At 32.3% G+C, this 21309-nt stretch overlaps 4 protein-coding genes across 7 annotated transcripts; 1 reads left to right on the top strand and 3 right to left on the bottom strand.

Annotated features, from left to right (window-relative positions):
- Window positions 1–361: 361 nt before the first annotated feature.
- LOC123206013 (histone H3.2) lies at window positions 362–976 on the top strand. Its single transcript, XM_044623106.1, has one exon. It carries the CDS (start codon window positions 457–459, stop codon window positions 865–867), a length of 411 nt encoding a protein of 136 aa, XP_044479041.1. The 5' UTR covers window positions 362–456; the 3' UTR covers window positions 868–976.
- An 852-nt stretch (window positions 977–1828) lies between these two features.
- On the bottom strand, window positions 1829–3560 carry LOC123208590. Its single transcript, XM_044626126.1, has 2 exons — window positions 3488–3560; window positions 1829–2955 (listed from the first exon to the last, which is right to left on the bottom strand). The coding sequence occupies exons 1-2, from the start codon at window positions 3558–3560 to the stop codon at window positions 1829–1831; spliced, it is 1200 nt and encodes a 399-aa protein (XP_044482061.1).
- An 8621-nt stretch (window positions 3561–12181) lies between these two features.
- LOC123206371 (histone H3.2) lies at window positions 12182–12907 on the bottom strand. Its single transcript, XM_044623563.1, has one exon. The coding sequence runs from the start codon at window positions 12812–12814 to the stop codon at window positions 12404–12406; it is 411 nt and encodes a 136-aa protein (XP_044479498.1). The 5' UTR covers window positions 12815–12907; the 3' UTR covers window positions 12182–12403.
- Window positions 12908–16849: 3942 nt separating this feature from the next.
- Window positions 16850–20686, bottom strand: LOC123206354. 4 transcript variants are annotated; one of them, XM_044623552.1, is made up of 2 exons: window positions 19441–20686; window positions 16850–17447 (listed from the first exon to the last, which is right to left on the bottom strand). In XM_044623552.1, exon 1 carries the CDS (start codon window positions 20544–20546, stop codon window positions 19488–19490), a length of 1059 nt encoding a protein of 352 aa, XP_044479487.1. In that variant the 5' UTR covers window positions 20547–20686; the 3' UTR covers window positions 16850–17447; window positions 19441–19487. The 4 variants fall into 4 exon arrangements, 2 of the variants coding, with proteins under 2 accessions (XP_044479487.1, XP_044479478.1); XR_006499999.1 differs by having other exon boundaries at window positions 19436–20686; XM_044623543.1 differs by lacking the exon at window positions 16850–17447 and adding an exon at window positions 19005–19300.
- Window positions 20687–21309: the final 623 nt, after the last annotated feature.

Raw genomic sequence — 21309 nt, 5'->3', positions numbered from 1 at the left:
AATCTTAAAATTATTTCAGATTGAATATTTAATATTACCCATTACATTTCAAAAACACGCTATTGGCTGATTCAGCTTGACGCGGATCACATCCGTGCATACACTCCAATAAAGAATCGTAGCCGTAGAAAACTAACTGTTCCACGGTCCAGATTCACTCTCTCCAAAACTTTTTGAAATTTTCACCAACCACAACCTCCCGCGCAAGTAAACCAATCATCTCTTCTATTTACGCTGGTCTCGGATCACGATCTGCGTCATTCTTCCTTACATGTTTCCAAACCGTAGATTAGAAATAAATCTACGGTCCAAATTGTCTCACGAGCTTTCAAAACAAACACAAAAGCTCTACATCTTCTCCTATAATTAACCCCAATTCCATTTTCCATTCAAACACCTTCTCTATAATCTCGAGAAATAAGTGCAGAGACGCTTTTTCAATCCTTATCGTTTGAAATGGCTCGTACTAAACAAACAGCTAGAAAGTCCACCGGAGGTAAGGCGCCCCGGAAGCAGCTGGCTACCAAGGCCGCTCGTAAGTCAGCTCCGGCGACTGGTGGAGTTAAGAAGCCTCACCGTTTTAGGCCAGGAACTGTGGCCTTAAGAGAGATTAGAAAGTATCAGAAGAGCACTGAGCTTCTGATCAGGAAGCTTCCATTTCAGAGGCTGGTGAGAGAAATCGCTCAGGATTTCAAGACCGATTTGAGGTTCCAGAGCAGCGCAGTCGCGGCTCTTCAAGAAGCTGCTGAGGCTTATCTCGTCGGCCTCTTTGAGGACACCAATCTTTGTGCAATTCATGCTAAGAGGGTTACCATCATGCCTAAAGATATTCAACTTGCTAGGAGGATTAGAGGTGAGAGGGCTTAGAGAAGTATTATAAGTAGAATTTCTGGATCTTTGTTGTTTTCTAGGGTTCATGATCTGGAAAAAGAAATGTAAATCGATTTGAAATCTAATTAAAGTCTTTGTTCTATCATTGCTCCGACATTGAATTTATATCAATCAGTTTTTGTGGATGGCGGAGATCCTCATCTCTGCAAAATATTTTATTAAGAAGTTAATAACAATATTGATATAATGAGCAATCCATAGCATGAAGAAGCGCGGGTTTGGAACCATGCAAGGTGCTGGTCTCGATCTCGCTTCTTGGTGCCCCTCTCGATGATTGTTGACTCTACGAGTTGAGTAATTCGCTATCGGAAATTTGTCCGCCGCCTATCTCATGCCATGCTGCTTCTTTCTCCGAATCGGTTCTTAGTGTCAGTCAATCAAGATTCTCCAGAGGGAAGAGCCTTGACTTTAGGTTAGGCCGGTCTCGCCATTTACGCAATTCCCCCGTCCATCGAGCACGCGAGTAGGCATTCAGTCAGCACATGGTGACAGTGTTGCAGTTAATTATTGCCCCATTTTCCCTGTCTTAAACTGACAGTCTTCTTTTCAATAAACCGAGCTCCATCACTGAGTGTCATCATATTTAATTATTTTATGCAGTAAATTATATTCTACCATGACATTTTACCGTCTTCATTTTTCATTTATGCAATGATCACAGAACCTTAGCCCAAGACCTTGTGTTTGCAGCATGTCTCTCACTGACTAAATCGGCTCTAATTTTCATTTTCTATGAACCAAAATCATTGTTCCATGGGAAATTTTCTACCTCATAGTCTGTTCTTAATTGGGTCAAACTTGTTGCCTTGATAAACTTGATCAAAATCTTATACACAACACCAATCCAAATAAACATTCCACAAGTGAGACGTTTTCCACATTACATAATCGATAAAATTTAAAAAAAAAAAAGCCCTCCAAATTCGATAAACCTAAACTATTCATCTCTTACATTTTCAAGGGTAAAACATTCGCCAGGGAAAAACCAGCCATTCATTTTCGGAGCAGCTTTTTGCTTCATGATAGGAAAACTTCCCAAACTCTCCCCTCTTATGCTGTATATATAACAAGTGTTGTGCTTGAATGGCAGGTAGTAAATACAGTTGCTTTGGCCTCCCCAATTTGTTGCGTTGCTCAATCTCGAAGACATTTTCTCACCAAGGAAAATAGCTTCATCCTTATCTCTCAATTGGTTGACCTTAACCCACTCCATCTTCAACAAATCGATTGTGTAGACTTCAAGAACGTTACCCTCCCGAGGAAAATCAACAATCAGTAGCTGGTTTTTTGACGCCACGAATCTCACAGGCCAAATGCTTCTCAATTGAGGTGTATTTTTCAAATTCAGAAGAATTACCTCACAAGTTTTAACACTTAGAACTCCAATCTGATTTTCACTTGTTATACAAAAAACCCTGCCACCAAAAACAACGATGTCAATAATCGACCAATTCTTTCTTATATAAGAGAACTGTTGCCATTGGTTTACTCGGGAGACAAAGAACATCAATGTTTTGTATGTTGGAGCAAGAACTGCAAGTAGAAAGTTATCTTTAGCGTCGTCTCCTATTGAAGCAAACACAGCACGATCAGAGCAATTCAAAAAATTAGGTGTTTCAAACAAACGAGGGAATTTAAGCTTGTGGCCTGTGATAGGATTAATGACCCAAACGTTGGTGAAAATATCTTCCATGATTAAATATCCATTGGAAAGACCGATACAGAAGTTGCGAGCAAAGTTAGGGAGTTTAGTTTTATATGTGTTTGGGGAAGTTTTTATTTCATAGAAATAACAAGATCTCTTAGCTCGAGTTGAAATGTAAATGACAAGTGGTGGTCTTGAAGCCATGAATGCGCTTTTCGTCTCCAAATAAGACAATCTCCAATTCCTGCAAACTTTGCCAAAGCTGAGAAAATCTGCAATACTAAGGCTGTTAGATTTAGAGAAAATTTCAAGAAGTTCCTTAGGAAGAGCAGCCCATGGTCTTGACTCAGCAGGGGTCATCAATTGTTTCTTTCTGCATCTGTCGAGTTTTCTTTTCTTCTCAATTTCAGGTGTTGTGCCTGCATTTGACTCAAATAAGAAGAATAATAAAGCAATAATTTTCCAAGATTTTATTTTAAATTATTAAACAAGTTATTTCAAGATAAATATTAATTTATATAAATATAACTATGCACAGTTCAAAGAAAAAGGGTAGAAAATAGCATGAAAAACATATTAAATTATAAATATACAAAATATTAACATTATATTTATTTTCAACCAACAACTTTAATAATTTTTATTTTTCTTTTTCCAAACTAAAGTATGATCAACCAAATCTAATCTACCCAAACAAAGTTTTAGAAAAATATACATCAACAACACAATCGATATTATTTCAAAATATTCTTTATAAACGTATATAAATAAAAAATTACTTTAATTTATAACATTTTTATAAAAATAATAAATTTATGAGACTCGATTATCACAAAAACCTTAAACTTCAAATAATTATTTATAAAATATCAAATCTTTAAGAATCACATAAGAAAATAGATAAAATTAATTAATTAATTCTAACTAAAAAAAATATATATAAGCGAATACCTAATGTCGGCAATATTTGCAGTGATGACTCACGATGATAAAGATCATTCTCGCCTCTCTCTCTCACTTCCATCTTCTTTTTTCTTTTACATACATGTTTTTCAGACTAGGGTTGATAACGTTTATATAAATAAAAAATGCATCTATTCTCTCTGTTTTAACTCATGATTGACTCTTGTCGAATCCTAATAGGTATGATATGTATGGAAATGTGTCAGAGTAAACTCATATAACCTATATTCTTAATGCATTTGTCAAATTATAATAGACTGTATTTTTATATAATTACTTAATTCCTTGCACTCTAAAGAACTTTCTGGAATTTATTAATTCCCTTAAAAAAAAGAAGTGAAATTTCTATATGAAAACTCTTTGACAACATGCAACTTTTCTATAAAGGAAAAAAAAATACCTTTAGAAATTCATTAATTATGAAAGAAATAAAGAAACTCGATCCACTAAACAATCAATTAAATTAAATTAAATCCTCCCTAATTTTATTTTTTATCAAATTAAATATTATTAAATTTGAAGTTTTAAAATAGTAATAATAATAAACTCTAAAATTTATTACAAAAACTATAAACAAATATTACAATTTAAAAATGTTAATCAAGACAATTATAAATATGAATATAAAAGTTGAAAAAGACATAAAATACTCAAAAATTATAATGGTGCGGAGTTTTTCAACTCGAGCTTCCTACGTATGTAAGGTTATAATAACATTTATATAGGAAGAAACAATTAAATATCAAAACTATCAAGCTTATACATCTTAAACTTTATGTTTTTCATATAGATTGAAGGTAGAAAACATACCTTGATTCATTGTATTTTGAAGCGTACTAAACATAAAAAGATGAAAAATTTAGGAAATATTAATTTCTCTTATTTGACTCCTATGTAAATTGTTACTGTATTGTGTATTGTATTATGTAAATTTGTAAGTGTAAAAGATAGAGAGATGACAAACTCTTATTTATAGAGTTAGTTAATTGTGACTTTTTATGAAAAGTCATATACTTATAAAAGAGACATCTTTTTATCATTAAAAGTCATTTTTTTAATCATTAAGAATCACATCTTTTTATCAATAAAGAGTCATCTCTTTTCATTAGCAAAAAATTATATCTTTTCATCAACAAAGAGCTACCTCTTTTCATCATAAGGAAACATATCTTTATATTAGTGAACAAAATTTAAGTACAGAAAATCTTGGTAAATAATGATTATTTTATCAAATAAATACTTTTAAACTTGATAAAATAAACTTTTAATATGTCATGTAAGTCATAAATCTTACAACATAAGGTTGAAGCTTGTCAAAAAATTGTTTGATCTCAACTCGCTTACAAGGAGTCGAGTTTGAGTTTGGGCTTTAATCAAGTTTTGGAGCTCAATTCAGTATTATAGTTGAGCAAAAAATAACTAACACAACATCGCTTTGATGTATATAAGTCAAAATAATATTATTTTAATATATTCGTATTGAAAATTTTTGAGCTTACGAACTTAATGAATCGAACACCTCTAAAACTCAAGCTCAAACTAAAAAATGGTTAACTTTAAAGCTTGAGCTTAAATTCAAACTCAAGTTCATTTGAGTTGGTTAAACTTATTTTTAAGTCAATTTAAATCTAATCTTACTCTAATGTGCACTTTTTTAAACAATTGGTTTGAAATTTCATTAAAGAAAAGGAAATTTTGTGCAGTAGTTTATCTAGGATTGCATTCATTTACAATAAAGAGATTAAAAGAATAAAGACTTTAGGTGGACGAAAAAACTATGGTAAAAAAGAAACATATTAATTCTATTGAGAATGAATAAATTTATGACTAGAAAATTTATGCCATTTGCTCTCCTTCCTTTTATGTTGCATGTGATGTTCCTGCCCAAAGTGACTCGCTGATTTTTCATATTGTAAAAAGACTAAGATCTGGGAAATAGCAAAATGAGTGAACAGTGACGGTTTTGGGTAGGAACCAGACCTGAAACTGGAATCGACATGTTGGTTGTGAGTAGGAGCCAGCCCTAGTCAGTTTTAGTTTTGGTTCCTATTTCTTGGAACCAGCTGGTTTCAGTTCCTTGTTTCTAATAAGGTACCTGGACATGTTCACCCCTAGTTTTAACATTATAATGATGATTTTCACTTCAGATTTGGAGATTGTTAATTAGTGTGAGACTAATTTGTACTTGTTTAAAAATTTGGTTCAGAGGAATAAAATGGTTAAGTCATGGATAAGGAATGCATCTTGTCTGAAGGTCCAGTAGCTTGATATTCAACAGCAAGCATGAAAGCTCACTGCAAATAGGTTTGTGTTTTAGTTGGTTTCCGTGATTTGTTAGTTTTACTTAAAGCACCAGTTTTTTTTTTTTCAATACAAGGTATTTTGTCCTCACAATACCTTGGTGATATGTTCACCATGTAGTATATCTTGGGTTTTCCAACTCAAGATTTTATGCAAAGCCTCTTGCTGAGTTTATAACACAAGAAGTAAAAGAATTATATGTACTAAGGCACTGGCTTTTAATATGAAATTTTTCTTATCATTGAGCAAGTCACATAATGGTGCAGGGAAAAGAGATTCTTTAGAGCACTGTTCATCTTGTTTGAACTCAGAGGTCATTATTTTGTACATTCTTATTCATAAGTTGTTGCTTAGTCATAGGCATGCAATTTTATTGCTGATTTATCAACTTATACAGCTGTTGAAGGATGTATTTATCTTGTATCTGGCAGGTAATCTATCATGATACAGATTCAATTATGATCTATATTGGACTAGATGATATTACAAAAGCAAAATCTATTGCAGGGAAAGTCATTCAAGAGGTAAAGTTATGGCCATGTAACTTGTATTCAGTGGGTGCATTATCCATATATCTCGTAGTAAAAAATGATTTTTGTATCAACCAAAATATTCTTAAACAGATTGATTTTTTAGAATTTTGCTATTTCCTATCATGTATTTCAATCATGATTGCGGGATGAGTAATCCAAAATTCAGCTTTCTTTTGATCATTTGTCTTTGGTTAAATATCGACCTAAATAGAAGAATATGATGGCTCCTCGTGTCATTAGATGTTCTGCCTTGATTTTTTGATAAGATCTGGAATGCTTGCTCATTGGGAACACCCATTCTTTACTTCAAAAAATAATTCTTTATGTGCTACCTGTATAAATTTCGGATATTAGGGATGGGCAGAGGTGGAGATTCCAATCCTCATCTTCTCCCCGAAATGAATTCAAGATGGGTTTTCATCCCATTCTTGGCTTGTCCCTAAAACTTTACATTTAATCTCTTTCTTGAATTAGATAGAGAATTGTATCAATCTATCTATTGTATTTTAGGAAACGTGCATTAGGTTCACCATGTTAGGAAAATTAAAATTTTTTATATATTAGTCTCACGACAGTTATTACAAGAAAACAAAATGTAACTTTTAATGTAAAAAACTTGATGAAAATGTTATATTATGAAATCTACACCAATCCAATTAAACATTGCAAAGATGCGACATTTTCCACGTTACATAATCGAACCAAAAAAAAGGGCTCTAAATTCGATAAACCCAGACTATTCATCCCTGACATTCTCAAGGCTAAAACATTCACCAGGGAAAAATCAACCATTCATTCTTGGAGCAGCTTTTTGCTTCATAATGGGAAAACTACCCACACTCTCTCCTCTTAAGCTGTATACATAACAAGTGAAAATAGCTTCACTCTTTATCTCTCAATTGGTTCACCTTAACCCATTCCACCTTCAATAAATCTATTGTGTACACTTCAAGATGGTAACCCTCCCGAGGAAAATCAACTATCAATAGCTGGTTTTTTGAAGCCACGAGCCTCACAGGCAAAATGTTTCTCAATTGAAGTGTGCTTTTTAGATTCAAAAGAATCACCTCTAACACTCAAAACACCAATCTGATTCTCACTTGTTATATAAAAAATCGTGCCATCGAAAGCAATAGTGTCTATAATAGACCAATTCTTCCTTATATAAGAGATCTGTTGCCGTTTGTTCACTTTGGAACAAAGAACATCAATACTTTATATGCTGGAGCAAGAACCGCAAGAAAAAGTTATCATTAGCACCTCCCATTGAAACAAACACAGCACGATCAAAACAATGCAAAAAATTAGGTGCTTCAAACAAATGAGGGTATTTGAGCTCATGGCCTGTGACAAGATTGATGACCCAAATATTGGTGAAAATATCTTCCATGATTAAGCATCTATTTGAAAGACCAATACAAAAGTTGCGAGCAAAGGGAGGTTAGTTTTATATGTGTTTAGGGAAGGTTTTATGTCATAGAAATAATAAGATCTCTTAGCTCAAGTTGAAATGCAAATGACAAGTGGTCTTGAAGCCATGAATGCATTCTTGGTTTCCAAATAAGACAATCTCCAGCTCCTGCAAACTTTACCAAAACTAAGAAAATCTGCAATACTAAGATTGTTAGATTTAGAGATGATTTCAAGAAGTTTCTTAAGAAGATTTGCCCATGGTCTTGATTCCGCCAGGTTGACAAGAGAGATCTATTGTTTCTTCCTGCATCTATCGAGCTTTCTTTTTTTCTCTATTTCATGTATTGTGTCTGTATTTAACCCAAATAAAAAGAACAATAAAGCAAAAACTTTTCACCATTTAATGTCAGAATATATGAAGTGATTATTTTAAATTATTGAACATGTAATTTTAAGATAATGTATTAAATGTTTTTTTAATTAAGATACAAGCAATCACAATAATATAGAAAAATTAAGACTGTTTCTATATTAATTTATATAAATAAAATAATAATAATAATAAGTTTAAAGAAAAGGGTAGAAAATAACATGAAAACATATTCAATTATAAAAATACAAAAATATTAACATTTTTTTTTTACCACCATCTGTAATAATTTTTATCTTTCTTTTTCCATAGAGGGTATGATCAACCAAATCCAATCTACCAAAATAAAGACTTAGAAAAATATACATCAACAACATAGTAGATATTATTTCATAATGTTCTTTATAAATGTATATAAATAAAAAGTAATAACTAATTCAGATCATTTTTATAAAAGTAAACACATAAGACTATCGAGTATCGCAAGAAGCTTAAATTTCAAATAATTATTTCTAAAATATCAAATCTTTAATAATCATATAAGAAAATAGATAAAATTAATTAATTCTAACTAAACAAAGAATTATATATAAATACTTAAGATTGACAATACTTACATTGGTGATCGATGATGATAAAGATCATTCTTGCCTCTCTCTCTCACTTTCATCTCCGTTTATCTTTTATATACATATTTTTTAAACTATGGTTAATAATACTGCTTATATAAACAAGAAATGCATCTATTCATTCTACTTTAACTCATGATCATCACTTGTCAAATTCTAATAGGTATGATATGTATGAAAGGCTGTCAGAGTAAAATAATTTGACAAATATCTTTACTGCATCTGTCAAATTAGAATAGCCTGTATTTTTATATTATTATTTAATTCTTTGCACTCATAACAACCCATTGGATTCTATTAATACAGTTACAAGATAGTATAATTTCTAAATTTAAAATCTTTGACAACATGCAACTCCTCTATAAATAATCACTTCAAACATGAAGAAGAGTAGAGTTTACCTCATCTGTCCCTATGGGACCAATAAAAGAAACACACTCAAACTTCATGGCTGCACCCACTAAACCATGCAATAATATAGAAGACTGTTTTTGAGGCAGTTATTAACCTGGTCATCTGCATGATATTGGATGCTATTAAGAGTGCTACGAGAATTTGCTGGAAGCTGAAGACATGGAAGATCACTCATTTGTCTATCCCATAGATTAAGTACTCCATGTGTATCAGAAGCAATTGGCCTATCAAAATGGACCATCAACAAGGAAATTCAATTAGCAACTAGCTAATCCATACAAACTACATATCCATAACAAAATGAGCAGAGACAATTTTACACACATGAAACCTCCAGTAAAAATTAAACAAGTCAAAACAAAAGTATGATTGTCAACATTATAATCAAAATTTATAATAACAATCAGCTTTGTAATGTGAAAGCTGAAAAATCGTAGCAAAAATTAACAAAAATGCTGAATGCTTATTTTGATCAGATATATCTGACGGCCTTGCCTCATTTTTGGTCACTGATTGTAGTACCCAAGTCATTGCAAACATTACATTTAAAACTAGAATCCCAAAATGAAAGGAGATAATACTTGAAAGAAGTATTTTAATTATATGGCACCACTTTCAACTAAAAACAAAAAGCAGTTGGCACAGGTTATGCAATGAATTGTGGTTCGCAGACATGATCATGTGGTATACAATTCTGCAAACACATAAATGTGGTATACCACAATTTTTTAAAAGCAGACATGATCGTGTCTGCATGCCACAATTCTTTAAAAGCATACATGATCAAACACATGATCATGGCTGCATACCACAATTCTTTGCATTAAAGGCAGACATGATTAAACACATAAAGCAGTTAATACATACTCATCTAACTTATGCCAATAAAAAAGAAAGAAAGGATAGGGAAATATTATAAACCAATACAGGTTATAGCCAGAGAAAAATCCATATTAAAATTCTCCTCAGAAAGACAATTTATTAGAAAACACTATGGAAGCCAAGGACCTTTATGTTTCACATTTTCACTGAAGAAGATGCTCCCTGAAGTCAACAAGATAAAATAAGTCTATTTAAAGCTTTAGTAAGACCTGACATATAAGAACTTCTTAACATATCCAAATCTCATCTTGATAACCAAATTCCATCAAACAGCTTTGAGTTATTGATGCAAAGAAATGTGCAGTAAGTGGTTATTTTCATCTTCCCTCTAGCCCACTCCAAATGAGATTATAACTTAAATTAGACCACAAAACATAAAAATGGAACCTGGTAAAAACTGAATAATATGGAGGCCATATATTAGTAAAGGCAAGTGCTTATCTAGAATTTAAAATGTGAAAAATTAATATTCAATTCTATAAGAGCAAAAGAAATGTTGAAATTTTGCATGTTAAACATTATTTATATTCAGTGTAGGTAACAAACAAAAGTTTGGCCAAAGCACAAGGAGACAAGCCATGATCTATAATCACATGCATAATAATTTTGACAGACCAAGGGTAAAATATTTACTTAGAGCAATACTATGTGTACCCACTTTGAGTACACAAATGTATACACACTCATATGTGTCATCATATGATTGGTTATTGTTTTATTCTTAATTTAAAATCATCCAATCACATAATGACACATATAAATGTGTATATATTTGTGTACCCAAAGTGGGTACACATAGTTTTATTGATTTACTTATGTTAAAAGGAAATACAGATCATCATATTTCTTAGAAACCAAATAAGACAAAAACCCTGACCAGTAGCTTATTCTTCCCATACATGATATTGTATTTACTCATGAAACAAATGAAGGATCTTCAATGGAGTCCCAAATGATCAGCAAGTTATCCAGGAAGTAGAACCAATATAACTATCATGTAATAAGATTAAACGGAGAACCTTACAAGGCAAAATTTCATCAGGAAGACAATATAGAGCTTTATAGTTGTGCACTGTTAAGCAACCCAGTCTCATCACCAATGCCAAAGTAAATCCTTTGAACAGTAACAAATATCTGCTAAAAGTTTCAAGGTAGAAAAAACAAGAGAGAATTGATCAGCCTCAGAAAAACAAACAGGAAACAAAAAGCATAATTGAGAGCATGGAAAAAAAAAAAAAAAGGTTTCAACAGTGTGCAATTCTCCCAAACTAATTTACTGGGAAAGTAACAAGATTTATAAGTAACAGATTTCTGGACTCACCTTGGTATCGAAATCCAGTGCAGAGATGCCTTGTCTGATTCAACCAAAGAAAAAAAAAAAGTAAATATTAATGACGAATCTCTTATAATTGCAAAACCCTTACAGAATCATGAACCAAACAACATAAAAAACCGAAATACTTTCTTGGTAGTCCGTGGAAATAGACAGCAGAACCATTTCTGATATCAACATTACTATCTGTAAAAGATCAAAAATTCTACTAAACAAAAGTGTAGGCATAGCAAATCATTCAACAGAATTGCGTCAAGATGACAAGCTTTGAAAAAACGCAACTGTACAAAGCCCATTAACAAAGCAAATATTCGAATGCTGTACTGAGTTAAAATGATACATATGCAGAAAATTTCCAATCTATCAAATCAAAATCAATTTGTCTTAAAATCAAAGAACAAAGAATTCACAAAATCGAAAAACGAAACAGCTATTAGAAGTTCATAGCAATAAAATTTGCACTTCTCTTCCATCGATTCCTTTAAGAACACATCTAATTCAAAAGGACTGATATGGCAAGCACTTAGGAAGCAAATCAAATGATTTACCTTATGCTGAACTTTTTAGGGTTTACAGGAGTCTTCTACGGAACCAAATAACTCGCCATTTTAGCAGAATGATAATTCCTTCAATTTTGTGGCACTTCTGGCGCCATCTAGAAGGTTGCCATTTTGAACCCTGTCAACTTGATCATGACGCTCACAGTCCAATAGAAATTGAGCAGATCCCATGGACCGGCCAACATCAGTCTCGGCTCGGCCCAACTAACAAAGATCTGAGTGCGAATGTAAAAGCAAAACCAGAGACTAACAGAATCGATTTCCATTTGATTGAAAGTGAACAAATTTAAGATTCAGCATTACAGAGCATAGATTTACACAATAATTATGAAGCGATAGATAAAGATCTAAAGAGACATAGATCCAGAGAAAGATTAACCTAAAACCATACTCAGTTTTACACAAAACACAATTAATTATCCAAAAACTAGTACATAATACTTCATCCAAGCAACAGAAATCAGTTATTCTAAGCCCTCTCGCCTCTAATCCTCCTAGCAAGTTGGATATCTTTTGGCATGATGGTAACTCTCTTGGCGTGAATTGCACAGAGATTAGTGTCCTCAAAGAGACCCACGAGATAAGCCTCAGCAGCTTCCTGAAGAGCGGCCACAGCGCTGCTTTGGAACCTTAAATCAGTCTTGAAATCTTGAGCAATTTCTCTCACGAGCCTCTGGAATGGAAGCTTGCGGATGAGGAGTTCTGTACTCTTCTGATACTTTCTGATCTCTCTCAAGGCTACAGTTCCTGGCCTGAAACGGTGAGGTTTCTTAACTCCACCGGTTGCCGGAGCTGATTTGCGAGCCGCCTTGGTGGCTAGCTGCTTACGTGGCGCCTTGCCTCCGGTGGACTTCCTAGCAGTTTGCTTTGTGCGAGCCATTTCTTAGATTGGAAATTAAAGGAGTATTTGATTCTGGAGAATTTGTAGAGAAACTTTGAAGCAAAAGTAATGCAGAGGGAGTGGATATTGGCGGTATTAATAGAGGGAATGTGGACAAGGAGGGAACTTTGAAACTTTCCCCTTATTTCCAGAAATTTGAATGAGTGAATGCGAACCGTAGATTAGAGGATAATCGACGCCCCTAGTTAAGTGTGCATGCTGACTTGGCAATCCGCGTGAAAAAGATTGCCAATTAGATTGGTTTCAATTAGGCTGGATTTTGACCGTGGATTTGTGAGTAGATCGACGGTTAGATGTTCTCGAAGAGGAGTGACACGGATCGTAGTTTGTGAATTGTTTAATCTCAATTTATTATGCCCCAAATATTGCGTAATTGATTTTTTTTAAACTATTAATATTTAAAATTTTTAAAAATATATTAATTTTTTTAAAATTCTAAAACTTCTAAAAAATTCATTAACACAACAAATATTTTTGAAAATTATTAGTTACTATTTTAATTTTTGTTTACATGAGATTATATGATAAATTAAAATATTAAAATAATAAAAATAAAATGATAATCTTAATTTTTTATATTATATCAACCTTTTTTTCATTAACAGTGTTTTATTTTTTAGAAAAAGTATTATTTATATAATCTAAGAAATAAAAAATGCTTTTAAACCAAATTTTAGGTGGGAAAATAAAAATTACTCTCTCTGATATAGCCTAATGTTGAGTTCCATAATTATTCTCTCTTTATTTTTTTATAAAATGGAAAAAATATAATATTTTTAAGCAACTTTAAAGCTCTTCTATATTATTACCTTTTAAATTTATATAAACCAATGGTTATAATTTTTTAATATTATTTTATTTTTAATTTATACACAAAAATTATACACATATCACTACTTTTTTGAGATTTCACTCACCTATTGAAGTTCAATCCAACGCTACACCAAGATCACCCATGGCCTTCTATGATTGTTCTCCTAATCAGCCAAATTATCATGCATATAATTATAGTTAGAAATTGAAAAAATAATTAAATATTAGGTTAAAAGACTTATTCCCACCTAAGGTTTAGTGTATTTCTAAACTCTCGTTTGAAAAGTTTTAAAATTTAAATATTTAGTATTTTATTAAAATTTTTTATTAGAGTCAAAGATAAAATCATCATTTAATAAAAATTAAAAAAAAACTAAAATTTTATCTCGTCTTCTCTCTTAATTTAAAAAAAAAAAAATTAACAATTTTTCCTCGAAAGTTTGATTTTTCCAATCACCACTTTCTAAAAACCACTCCATTTCGTTTGTTGGCTAGCCTTCCCACAATCTCCCTCTTTGGTGGTTTTCCGGCATAGAAAACATAGTTCAATTAAGCACGCACTTTTGAATTTGGATGAATAGGGATTCCATTGTACTAATCTAGCGGATAGGCTTCTTCTTCTTTCTAGTTCACCGAACTTGGAAGTTGGTCACCTTCAAATGTCCAGCCCTTATATTTATGGACAAAACGGAGCAAATTACCCGGTAAGAAAAAAAATTAAGAAATCAAGTTAAATCAAAATTCTTATTAAGAAAATTATCACCGTTGGATTCGATATTCATGTAAATAATACCATTCTTTACATAACGTTAGACAATAAATAAATGTCTAGAATATGTGCTACTCAACAATAATTGCCCTAATATACTACCTTACTAAACCAAAATAACTTACCTGTTAGATATAGAATTTGAATGCTGTATACAACCCTAAAATTTATAATAAAATTAAGAAAAACAATTAAAAGTCGTATTCATATTTTTTATAGCACAATTTTGTAAATTTATGTCAATAACAAATATTACAATACAACTTAAAATTGGAATCATATTTTAATTTTTAATAATTATTTTTATGTCACAAATCAAACCCGCTAAATTTCTTGCACTACAATTTACATGTTAAATTTAAAATAAATAGTATACAGGACGATTATAAATATAATAGAGTCAATAAATTAAGAATTTACATCAGTGAGTTTTAATATTTTCTTCAAAATATTTTTAATTGCTTATTTAAGAATTTAGTTTGTGATTACCATTGATATTATATTTATGGTAGAATTGGATTTGAAGTGAGTTTATTCAAACTCCAAACGAGTTTTTCTTTGAACAAGCCCAATACAAACATAACATAAATGGACACGAATTCGAATATAAACTAGAGAATAATAGGAAAAATTTACCTGAACACGGCTCACATTATTAAAAAATAAAATAAAATAATAACATCGTTTGGGAAGTCTAACCAAACATCTCATGCGAACCCAAGTTGAACTTGACATGTTTACACAAACTTTTAAATCGCAAAATGAGTCGAATATGAATTGATGTTTCTTCATGTTCAGTGAGTCTCAACCAAACCTACTTAAAGACGAATTTCATATTATTTAAACTTAATTTAATTCGTATTCAATCTTAATTTATGACATAAGAAAGCATTAGATTCGGTCACTTGTCCTTAAAAGTGATTGTCATAGTAAGTGAGAATCATATATAATTATTCTATTAACATTAAGAATCTTGTTGGTTAAAGCAGGATACCATTCTTATAAAAGCAAATAATACAACATATATAAATTAATTAGTACACGTGGTCCATCTTCTTCGGTACCCTACCAGGACAATTGGAACAGTAATGAACATTACATCATTTAAAGTTATATTTATTTATTAATTCAAAATTCATTCATTTATTTTAAATTAGGTTACTTTTAATTATAATATTAAGTTTGAATGTGATTTCAAATCCAACCAATACGTCGATTACATAAATAGTTTTTGAGTGAGACAAGACAAATATACCATGCATCTAAATACCTAATATGTTTTATAAAATATTTCCAATAGTAATATGTTACGTGTAGATCCATGGAAAAAAAAAATATATATATATATATATAATATATATATATGTAATTAAAAATATAATTAAGTGATTTGAAATTAATGATAAAGTAATACCTAAATATGTGATGACACATATAAAAATATATATATTTATGTACCTAAAATGAATACATATAATATTATTTTTTTTATGTACAGTTTTAACATTAATATATTTTATAATTGATCCATTCTAATCCAACAATATTAAAAAGGTAATTAAAATTAATTATGTTTTCATCAATTTAACCACTTTTTAACTTGTTGGATTGTAACAGATGCCAAATCCGAGGCCATTGCCGACGCCTATCTCTGTCGAAGCTTCATCTCTCTCCGACGGTCTCTCTTCACCTATTTATATGTCTGATTGATGTCGAATGAGGTTTGGGAGACGACAAGAGACATAGAGCTTCATTGGGGAAGACAAAGCTCTTCGTCTTTTAGACGAAGCTCGACGTCAAACGAGCGTCCAAATAAAAGGAGAGAGACCAGCAATGTTACCTAATTTAGCGTTGGAGATCTGGAAACTAACCCTAGGGGAAAATTGTCATTTTTTAAAATTTTAGTTGGGAAAAAACTTATAGTTTTCAAAGTTTAAGAGAGGAAAAAAAGATTATATTTTAGTTTATTTTTAATATTATAGATAAAATTATGATTTTACTCTTATTACCATTAATTTTAACCAATCATGGGTAAGTATTTGAGATTTTCAAAATTAAAAAGAAAAAACTTAAAAAAACAGCATATGCTAGATGGGATATAGTCATTTGGCCTTAATTTTATGTGTACTTGAGTTCGCCAATTTTGAGTCTTTATGTCACTTGTTTAAATTTGTCTTGTTACCATATAATTTTTTGTATGATTTTCCATGCATTTTTTACCTGTAAAATTTTTATTTACTATATTTTGATACCATATCTATGAATGAACTGATAAGATAGATGTCTTTGAACTTTCGGTGGAAAGGGACAATTAATATTTTATCATAATTTAATTGAATCATTTTCTAGGTTTACATATTACGTTATGGGTGCATTTGGTTTAAGTATTCTTTAATAACCAAAAATATAAAAAAAACAATCATAAAAATAGATTATCATAAGAATTTTTAAGTATAAATTATTATTATTATTATTGTGTTTGGTTAAATTAGAATGCATAAATAATCAATGTTAAATTAAATCAAAGGTGTAGAGGGAAATGGTTGGGGAAAAACTACAGTAAAGCAAAAGGTGGGAGTTGAATAAGAATAGTTCAACAATTGGTACTTGAAGACTAATGTGTGTGGCAGTGGCTATGGCTTCCTCCCCCACCATTGATCGACATTGTAGGAGCAACGCCGTGGGGGAGCCAACTAATCTGGAGATCCAGCCCAAACTCATTCCCTTCTTTACCTTTTTACCTTTTTAACATCATGATGGGATTCAAAATACTCTTTGCCTTTTTCACACAATGACAAGCTCTAACTTTCTTCTCCTTCTTTGCACTAACAAGTGAAGGTGGGTGGTGGTAGCTAGACTTAGGGATGGCAATGGGGAGGGGCGAGGAGGGGATATCAATCCCTGTCCCCGTCCCCGTTACGGGGATAACAAAGAATCCCCATCCCTTTCTCGCGAAGGAAAATCCCCTTCCTGTCCTCGTGGGAAAAAATTCTCTCTCCGTCCCCGCGAGGAAAAATTCCCTCCTCATACCTGTAAATATAAATTTTAATTCCTTCTTATATTTCAATAAATAAAATAAATCATACTTTTTTAAAATATCACTTGCTACAAGAGCTACAAAATATTCATTGTTATTTTAGTTCATATACAAAGTTTTCACAAAATTTAATAATATACAATAATCAATCTCTTCATTAGTAGCTCTTCATGTTAATATCATTATTAATTCTTTATGTTGATACAAAACAACATTTTAAAAACTAACCTACAATAATCAATTTTAAAAGCAAAATTAATTTAAAAGCAACTTACATAGGAAATACTAACGAATTTGTAATTAAAATTATTAAACTAATTAAAATATACTAGAAATTATTATATTAATATATTAGATTTAGGGGGTGCGGAGGGGACGAAAGGGGAAGGGGACGGGGCAGGTAGGGAGAGGCAGGGACATATGTATCCCCGTCCTCGATTACGAAGATTTTTTTTATCCCCATCCCCGCCCCTTTCCCCGTTTTTATCGGAGAATCTTCTCCCCGTTAAGGTCGAGGAGGGTCGGAGCCCCCTAAAGTTGGACCCAAATTGCCATCCCTCGCTAGACTGGACAAAACAGGCGAGTTATTTATAGGACCCGTGGGTTACCCATTAAAAAATGCGTATAAGTTTTAGATTTTTTTATCCGTACCCATAGGTAATGAGTTCCTGCAGGCAGGTCGAGTATGTCTGCGTGTCACCAATTATTTTTTTCCTACTCATGTCTTTCTTTCTCTTCAACAATAAACTTACAATACACTTAGCACAATTTAACAACATTTTTTTGACATAAAATAAACTTAAATTCACCTTAAAATTAAAGAATTTGTTACGTTGAAAATAATTTTAAAGAATATGAACAATAAATACTTTGTTATAGATATTCTTTCCATATTTAAATTTGTATAAAACATTTTATAATTTGAGATAAATTTTTGTTCTTTCATGAAATATTTATGTTCTTGAAGAGAAAAATATTAAATATTATGAAATAAATACATTAAAATAATAAAAACCAAAAAGAAATAATAAAAAATTAATATTAACAAGTAATCCCTGAATCAATTCGTATCTATAAGAAATGATACGGATTTTAAAAATTATTATCTATATAACGCGACTTGTTTTCAATTTGTACCCATATCAATATGACCCACACCCAATCTAACTCATCGACTTGCCAAGTCTAGTAGTGGTAGTGGTGGTGGTAGTGATGGTGTTAATATGTGATGATGGGTGGTGGTGGCCTATGATGGTGTGACTGACCGGTTAGGTAAATTAGTGCCAATGAAGGTTTAGATTTACTACTTATTTTAATTAAATATAAGAATATTTATCTCATAAAATTTTAATATGTAAAAGTACTTGGTCAATAATTCTCTGAAATTTTTTTGCCTAACCAACTAATTAAAAAATACCTCAAAATAAATGCAACCTACATTTTTATGTTCTTCTTCATTTGTTTTTTTCTATTTGATTTAGATTCTTGTATGAAATTATTTTTTTTTCCAAGAATGGAATAAGAATCCCCTTTAAGCTTCACCTAAATTGAATATTTTTTTAACACAAACTGACTATTGTTTCCGTTTCCCATTTGACATCTCTTATTCCTTTGTTTAAACGTACACTTATAGTACTGGCCATACACAACGAGCTAGGGTTTCGTGTTACGTGTTATGTTATTTTGTTATTTCCTTACTTTTATTTGCGATTAGTAGAGCACCCTCCACCTGTCCTTAAATCTTATCCCCCTCCCCCATCTTCTGCTTCCCTGTTTTCACTTTCTTTATGTTTTTGTTTTTGCTTTCATTTGGCAGCAAATACCAGCTTGCCATGCTACCACTCCTCTAGAAAAACATATGACATAATATTTCAGAATACTTGTCTCAGTTTTCCAGGGCACAAATTACTTCATGATATATAATCTATTTATGTAAATATTAGATTTTATATTTATGTATATATATATATAGAGTACTCACATTACCGGATTATTTCAGTTGTTGAACTTGATTTTGATGATCATCTTCCTCATTAACGACCCAAACTGAGGGCGGCTTCAATGTCCAGCCTCCATGCAAACCCTCCACAGTCCATTCTGAACACATCACATGGAACCATTTTCGAGTAATTTTCCTTCTGCCACGTGTACTGCACCCTCACCCTGGTCGTAAACGATGAGTAAACACACACCGGAAGCTTTTCTTTCATTATCAACTCCACCATTATTTCCGGTGATTCTCCTCCTTCCTTATATCCATTATTACTGTTATTTCTTCCCATCACCATCCTTTTGTACGCTCCATTAACCCACTGAACCCTGTTTAAACCGTCTGATATAAACCCTGGACACGTGTCCTCCTTTAGATTATTCATTCTCTCAAAGTCTGTACTCCCCGGTAACCCTCTCCCGTCCATGCTTGTCTCCGTCACGCTCTCCACCGTCACCCATGACTCCACCACCATCGTCTGAACCGACAATCCAAATCCCTTTTTTTCTATTTGATGATTTAGCTCGTGATCATAAACTTCAACCACACCACCACCCTTTGAAGAAACCATGGGATCAACAATATTATTATTATTATCATCAATATTGCACCATGGCTCTTGGGTTTTGGTGTTTGAATCTGATTTCTCCGAATCAGTTTTCTCAGGGAAAAACTGTAGCGTCACAACTGTCTTGTTTACTCCTTCATGAGGAGAGATTCGATTCTTTCTCTTATATCCCTTGTTCTTGCGAACCCCAACGTACTTTCTTTTAGATCTTTTGCTACTTACCAGCGATTTATTGTTATCCACTCCTAAGCCACCTGATACAGTGCCGTTGCTGGCTGGTTTCGGTGCTATCGGCCTGAATCTGAGCATTGTACGATTGATTAGCTCGTTGTTATTATTCTGCGAAAAACCTTTGCATCTTAGCATGCACCACGTTTCCTTGGCTTTTCCTTCCATGATCTCCTCCTCCTCCTCCGCCACCACCAACTTCTTCTTTGAGCTCGCACTCTCTCTTTTACTTTTCTTTCTTTCTCTCTCTCTCTTACTCCGAGATGGTTCGTTCAGGCGGTAATCAAAACAGCAGTAACAGGTCATAGGGTGCAAAAGCAACACGTGTCTATGGCAAACTTGGAATAAGATGGATCCTGATTGGTCTATTTTTTCTCATGGGCCCCATTGCTAAAGTAGTGTACCCCTGCGTAATTGACCTTCTGGAAGGCCCACCACCCAACCAATCGCGAACTACAATGTGTTGAGCACTGCCGAAAGAAACTCACACGTGGCCTATTTCTGGGAATCAAACGGAAAAGGGACATAAAGATTTTTAGGCAGGTTCGAGAAAATGCATACGTGGTTCTTTCCTATTAGCACTTAACATGAAGTTTGGTTTCAACAGTAGAGACACTTTTCCCTCTCCACGCGGTCCCTTGATCGTCACAACACATCTATATCTCTATTCTCATTACGTGTCTGTTTTTTCGCCACGGCTGTCGATCGAGAGTGGGTGTAATAACTTTAAATCATAGAAAGGGATATGATGAGGACGCGTGGATGGTCAGATGGAAACGTGGATCTGGCAAGATTTGTACGTCATCTGGTTTTGTTTTGGAGAGATGGGTTTCGAAAATATTTATTACACATCGCACTCAGAACCACCCAATTTATTATAACTTTCATAATGGTTAAAAATAATAATTAAATTACAAATACACTCTTGAAGATTTAGAAGCTTGGGACATCATTGATTCCTTGAGGTAAAATCCACAACGCAAATTCTCATCATTTATTAAAATTTTAGGTTAAATGCATAGGAAAATTATTTGGTATTAATATATCTAATATTAACTTCTTCTTTAAC

Source organism: Mangifera indica, chromosome 2 (assembly GCF_011075055.1).
Source record: "Mangifera indica cultivar Alphonso chromosome 2, CATAS_Mindica_2.1, whole genome shotgun sequence".
Taxonomy (NCBI): domain Eukaryota; kingdom Viridiplantae; phylum Streptophyta; class Magnoliopsida; order Sapindales; family Anacardiaceae; genus Mangifera; species Mangifera indica.
Note: the sequence above shows the minus strand (reverse complement) of the source record. Positions and strands in the feature narration are given on the sequence as shown.

Coding starts and splice junctions, on each gene's coding strand:
- LOC123206013 (XM_044623106.1), top strand. CDS start 457: ATGGCTCGTACTAAACAAACAGCTAGAAAGTCCACCGGAGGTAAGGCG.
- LOC123208590 (XM_044626126.1), bottom strand. CDS start 3,560: ATGGAAGTGAGAGAGAGAGGCGAGAATGATCTTTATCATCGTGAGTCA. Junction 2,956..3,487: donor GCAAATATTGCCGACATTAG/GTATTCGCTTAT, acceptor AGTCAAATGCAG/GCACAACACCTGAAATTGAG.
- LOC123206371 (XM_044623563.1), bottom strand. CDS start 12,814: ATGGCTCGCACAAAGCAAACTGCTAGGAAGTCCACCGGAGGCAAGGCG.
- LOC123206354 (XM_044623552.1), bottom strand. CDS start 20,546: ATGACCTGTTACTGCTGTTTTGATTACCGCCTGAACGAACCATCTCGG.